The sequence below is a fragment of the Suricata suricatta genome, chromosome 8 (assembly GCF_006229205.1).
Source record: "Suricata suricatta isolate VVHF042 chromosome 8, meerkat_22Aug2017_6uvM2_HiC, whole genome shotgun sequence".
NCBI lineage: Eukaryota > Metazoa > Chordata > Mammalia > Carnivora > Herpestidae > Suricata > Suricata suricatta.
The window spans coordinates 57,055,500-57,061,499 of NC_043707.1; the positions used below are offsets into that span (position 1 = coordinate 57,055,500).

Sequence of the window (6,000 nt, forward strand, 5' to 3'; positions counted from 1 at the left end):
CATATAAGTGTTACTTATATATCGGTCCATCTACCTGAGAGGTTATTCCACATTGTACACATGTATCAAAATGCCAAATTGTACACAATTGTACACAAAACTGTACAACAAAATGTACAATCCTTTCTTATTTATATCTCAGTAAAGCTGGGGGGAAAATACAGTTACTCTGTTGACCAAGTACAAAACATGTTCTTATGCATGATGATACCACAAAAGTTGGAACTACAGGGGAAATAACTGCATTTTAAAAATCATACTCCGCATATTTTGCTTGTATCCATTGATTTGTAAATAATGTAAATGCAATATTGTACTTGTAAGGTTTATCTAAAATAAAAGGTAGTATTTGCTACACCTCTTGAGGGAGAAAATAATTTACACGCAATAATACTACTAATAAATTCCTAGAAAATACTTTATATCTTGCATCATTATGCAGATAATTAAAGAAATTAAAATATGTGCTAATTTGTGAAGAATAAGGAATTATGTACACTAACAGTCTTTTCCCAGTTATGTTTATATTTAATATAATGCATTTCAAACCAAACTTATGAACAATGGGTTTATACCAATATTACTGGAAAGAGAAGAGTTGACAATTAAAGGAAATTCAGACCTCATTTTTTAATATTTAAAACTATTTCTACTTCAAAATTTCTAGTTCTACTGATTTTGTGCAGCATTTTGTAGAAACAATGGGGAAATGTCATTTAGAAATAATGTAGAAACATTATTTCACTTGGAAGATTAATTGAATACAATATTATACATTTCTAAATGTAGAAAATTAGTAACAGACTTTATAACTAAAACATGCTAGTCTAGGAGGTTTATTAGTCTGCTAAGCTAGGAAATAGCCATCCATATTTTTTTATGTTTATTAATTTATTTTGAGAAAAAGAGAGCAAGCAGGGGAGGGGCAGAGAGAGGGAGAGAGAGAATCTCAAGCAGGCTCTGTGCCATTAGCACAGAGCCTGACATGGGACCCTGTCCCATGACTGTGAGATTATGACCTGGGCCAAAATCAGGAGGTGGACACTCAACAGACTAAGCCACCCAGGCACCTCTAGCCATCTATATTTATACAGGGAGATCATAAAACCAAACACATTTATAATATCTATACCCTCAGGAGGAGCAATTTTAATTAGTATTTAATTATCTTTGCACATCTTATAAATATAGTACTTTTCTATGTTCTCAGACCTCTATTAAAAATATTTTATAGAATTATCAATATACACTACCAAATGATTTTCTTTTTTGCCATTTTAAAGACAGCAAATTAGTGTATTCGTAAAAACGAAAGTTATTTAATCAGTAAACTAAATTGTAATATGAATATTGATTCACCACAAAAGCACAAATACAAAATTGGTTAGGAGACATGGGCAGATGTCTGTTTTGTGTGGTTTGGTGGTAACTTTGGTTAATGCTCTGTTAACTACCTGCTCAGAAACCCACTCTGTCTCCCCACTTGAGAAATAAAAATACCAGGGAGAGTAATAGGAAAAGTTCCTTCTTCTTAAAGTCTTCTGCTGCCTTTTAAACAATATACTGAATTAAAGTCTAGTCTAAACTGTTGTGGCCATCATTGAAAGAAGTTTCATAAGTGTAAAACTGTCATTTCTGTGTTTTGAAGCTCATCTGCGCTCTTCTTTTCAGGGTGAGCCTGGAGAAGCAGGGAACCCAGGGCCCCCTGGGGAAGCAGGCACAGGCGTAAGTGCTGGTGTATTGTCAACACGGGGTGGTATCAGTTTGGGAATTCCTTTTAGAGTAGTTTATTTTGTTTTATTTTTATTTTTGTCAATGTTTATTTATTTTTGAGGGAGAGGAGAGTGAGGAGGGGTAGAGAGAGGGGAGGGGGACAGAATTTCTGAAGCAGGCTCACTGAAAGCCTGATGTGGGGCTTGAACCCACAAACCAAAAGTTCATGACCTGAGCCAAAGTCGGACGCTTAACTGACTGAGCCACCCAGGCACGCCCCTTTTAGAGTATTTTAAACATGCAACTTAACTCCTACCCATTCCAACCCATTACAAATAATCACAAATGCAGAATCTTTGTGTTTAATAATTCTGCATCCTCAACCCATATTTTGATTTACATAGAAATGAAAGAACATGACATTTGCGTAAGTTAGTACATTAAAACTATAACCTGTTTATACATTTTTGGAGAGACTGTCTACAAAAGACACAAACCCTGTTTCCATCAAATCCACATTTATAAATTGTAATAGGATTGTATTAATTTTCATTTAGATTGGCTTAAACCTGGAGTGAATTTGACCCCTAGGAAACATTTGGCAATGTCTGGAGACATTTTTGGTTCACACTAGGAAGAATGTCACGCTCGATATTACATGCTGGCCTCAAATTAGCAGAGACCAGGGCTGCTGTGAAGTATTTTGCAATGCACCGGACAGCCCCTGACAGTAAAACTGACTGACCCAGTCAGCTGAGGCTAAGAAATCCTGATTTAAAGCTTATAAGATAATCATTCTTTTTCTTACGTTGTTGTAGGGCCCCAAAGGAGAAAGAGGAGAGAAAGGAGAAGCTGGTCCACCTGGTGCTGCTGGACCTCCCGGTGCTAAGGGACCACCAGGTGATGATGGCCCTAAGGGTAACCCGGTAAGTGAGCTTGGTCCCCTTTAAAGTGGTGCCTATGTCAAAGCCACTTAGGCATTTATAATAGAAAGATTAGAAATCAGGAGAGTCTGGCCCATAGCAGGTGAAACTGACTCTTCCTCATTTATATATCCATAAGCATTCTCAATTAATTTCATCTTCTTAAGTGTTTATTTTATTATTTTTGAGAAAGACAGAGCGTGAGTGGGGGAGGGTCAGAGAACAAGAGGGAGACAGAATCTGAAACAGGCCCCAAGGCTTTGAGCTGTCAGCACAGAGCCATACCTGGAGCTCGAACTCGGGAATAGCCAGATCATGACCTGAGGCAAAATCGGGCTCTAAACCAACTGAGCCATCTAGGTGCCCCTCAATTAATTTTATTTTTAAAAAATTTTCTAGTGGAAGAAGGGAAATCATCTCATATGGTTTTGCCAAGACTTAGCTATTCAACATCAGAATATTGTGACTTTATGAAAAATATTTTTATTTATCTTCTTTCTTTTACAAACATCCTTCTAGGGTCCTGTTGGTTTTCCCGGAGATCCTGGTCCTCCTGGAGAACCTGGACCTGCAGTAAGTATCATGCGAAAATACAGGAATTATTTTGACAGGGAGGTTACCAGTGTCTCAGCTGTTAATAATTAAATTCTTTTTTTAATGTTTTTTATTTATTTTTGAAAGAGAGAAGAGAGAAGAGAGAGAGAGAGAGAGAGATGGTGTGAGCAGGAGAGGTTCAGAGAGAGAGAAAGATACAATATCTGAAGACAGGCTCCAGGCTCTGAGCTAGATATCAGCACAGAGCCTGAAGCAGGGCTCAGGCACCCCAATAATTAAATTCTTGATTACTTCATTGGGCCCTCAAAAATAGAAAGGAAAAGAAAACGTAAACTGCAACAATAAAATCTATATAATTGAAGATGATTAGGCCTCTGTTGCATGATTATTTTCTTCATTTGGGTTAGTTTTCCAGACTTTGCTGCATTCTACAAACTGATTATCTGAGTAGCAGTATTACTCTTATTTCAAAATTGCAGCATCTTTGCTTTTATTTCGTTCTCTCCTCTGATGCAAATGCTATCTCAGACTGCCATATTTGTTCGTGGTGAAAGGATCTGCTGGCCTTGTATGCTAATTACATCATCTTTCTTTTCTTGTGGTAGCAGTTTCACAAATCTTTGTCCAAAGAGTGAGAAATACCACAATCCTTAAAATACAACTAAAGCATCTACTTGTCCATTTAGTAATAATTTATCTCAGGGACTCAGATAGTATATCATGCCCCCCATTTTTTTAGTAAAAGCAAATCCATACTGAGAAATATCTGTGTTCACTTTCTGTTGCCCATTATAGGGTCAAGATGGCGTTGGTGGTGACAAGGGTGAAGATGGAGATCCTGGTCAACCGGTAATTAAGCACACTATTTTTATTTAATCTTTACGAGACCTAAGACATTTTAAAGAAATAATCAGACTTTCAAAAGCATAGCTATGTGGATACACATTTTTCTGAAAGAAGTATCAGTTGTATTTGAATCTCAGTTTGAAGTCAAACTTATGTGGAGTTTCTTATTTGAGGTGATTTAAGAAATATAAGCAGCCTTCATAATAAAAAAAATGTAATACCATACTAATGATTTTGTCATACTATGTTAAATTCAGTATCTATCCATTAGATAAAAAGTTATTTTAAAACACAAAAAGGGCTGAAATGAAGAGAGCCATATTATCAGCTTATCATTAGCTTGATTGTACTTCAATTACTAACCTAAGTGAAGTCAGCAATTTATTGGACCATTACTATTATTTTGTTTAATGTGAGAATGACTGGACAGGGGCTTTGGCCACATACAGTTATTTAAGGAGGAAGTAAAGGAAGGCACTAACTTAAGCAGGAGCCAAAGACAAATCACACGCCTAACATAACTTTGTTTCCAGAGCTATCCCAGCGGATATTTGTAGACTTACTCTGTGTAGATAAGACCTGCAGATCATAGCCCACCCAACATGCTGAGTACTCCTTGGCATAAAAATGCTGGTTTTGTCCAAGAAGAAATTAAGAAGTAGCAGTTTTATGGTTTTGCAAATGTATGTGATAGGAGTTATTAATCATGTGATTCAATTAATTAGTCTAGCTACTGGCTGCTTGTCAGATATAAGTTAGCACTTTTTAAAAAGAGCACAGTTTTAAGAAGAAGGAATTTGAATCACTTTCTTCCAACTATAAAAAAGTTTTCCATCTGAATTTATTAGTTCTAATTGTAGATATCTAGAAGAGGTTTAGGTACCTGAAATATGGCTAAGATTATCTGGGAAAGATAGATGTGGGGAGAAGACAGAAGTTTGGTTTCAGTCCAGATTTAGAAAAAATGCTGTGGACCATAAAACAATGCCTAGTTACTTAAAAGGTATTTTTCACATTTTATAGGGTCCACCTGGCCCATCTGGTGAGGCTGGCCCACCAGGTCCTCCTGGAAAAAGAGTAAGTTTTTAAAATTATTTATTTGATGGGCACCTGGGTGCCTCAGTTGGCTAAGTATTTGAGTCTTGATTTTAAGTCAGATCATGATCTCACATTTCATGAGCAGGCACAGAGCCTGCTTGCCACTTTCTCTGTCTCTGTCTCTGTCTCTCTCTCTCTGCCCCTTGCCCACTCACTCACACATGCACATGCATGCACTCTTTTAATAAATAAATAAACATTTTTTAAAGAATAAAATTATTTATTTGAAACATCCACTCATTATCTACTATGTGTATAAACATGTAAGATTCTTAAGCTGTATACAGTATAATGATGCTGAAAAATATAAGTCTTAGAGAATAGGGTAATTTCTTTCATTTGTCAAAATATTTATTAAAATAGAATACACTTTAACTGACAGTTTTAATCAGTCATATAAATAGTAGCTTCCCACTCTCTGTGCTTAGGTCTCCCCTCTGTACAAATGTAGTCTGTTATAAAAAAGAATGATGAAACCCTGAACTTCTGTTGACTTCACTCTTACAGCACTTACATCAGTATGCAGTGTTCTCCTGTACCTCTTTTAGTCTTTTTTCTGACCTTGCAAACAAAATATGTGGTAAACATCAAAGTACATTATTAGGTTCTTTTTTTATCTGTTTACTCTTTTTTTTTAATTAATAGTTTATTACCAAGTTGGTTTCCATATAACACCCAGTGCTCTTCCCCATAAGTGCCCTCCTCCATCACCACCACCTCTTTTCCCCCCTCCCCCTTTCCCTTCAACGCTCAGTTCATTTTCAGTATTCAATAGTCTCTCATGTTCTGCGTCCCTCTCTCTCCCCAACTCTCTTTCCCTCTTCCTCTCTCCCAGGTCCTCCATTAGGTTTCTCCTGTTCTTCTG

At 36.5% G+C, this 6,000-nt stretch overlaps 1 protein-coding gene across 4 annotated transcripts in view; it reads left to right on the plus strand.

Moving 5' to 3' along the window:
• The window catches only part of COL11A1 (collagen type XI alpha 1 chain), a 209,939-nt gene that overhangs the window by 170,539 nt on the left and 33,400 nt on the right, over window positions 1–6,000 (plus strand). For all 4 annotated transcript variants that reach the window (XM_029949164.1, XM_029949166.1, XM_029949163.1 and 1 more), the window contains 5 exons: window positions 1,672–1,725; window positions 2,532–2,639; window positions 3,156–3,209; window positions 3,987–4,040; window positions 5,061–5,114. In XM_029949164.1, the coding sequence (XP_029805024.1) occupies window positions 1,672–1,725; window positions 2,532–2,639; window positions 3,156–3,209; window positions 3,987–4,040; window positions 5,061–5,114 (324 nt within the window). The remainder of the gene's footprint in view (window positions 1–1,671; window positions 1,726–2,531; window positions 2,640–3,155; window positions 3,210–3,986; window positions 4,041–5,060; window positions 5,115–6,000) is intronic.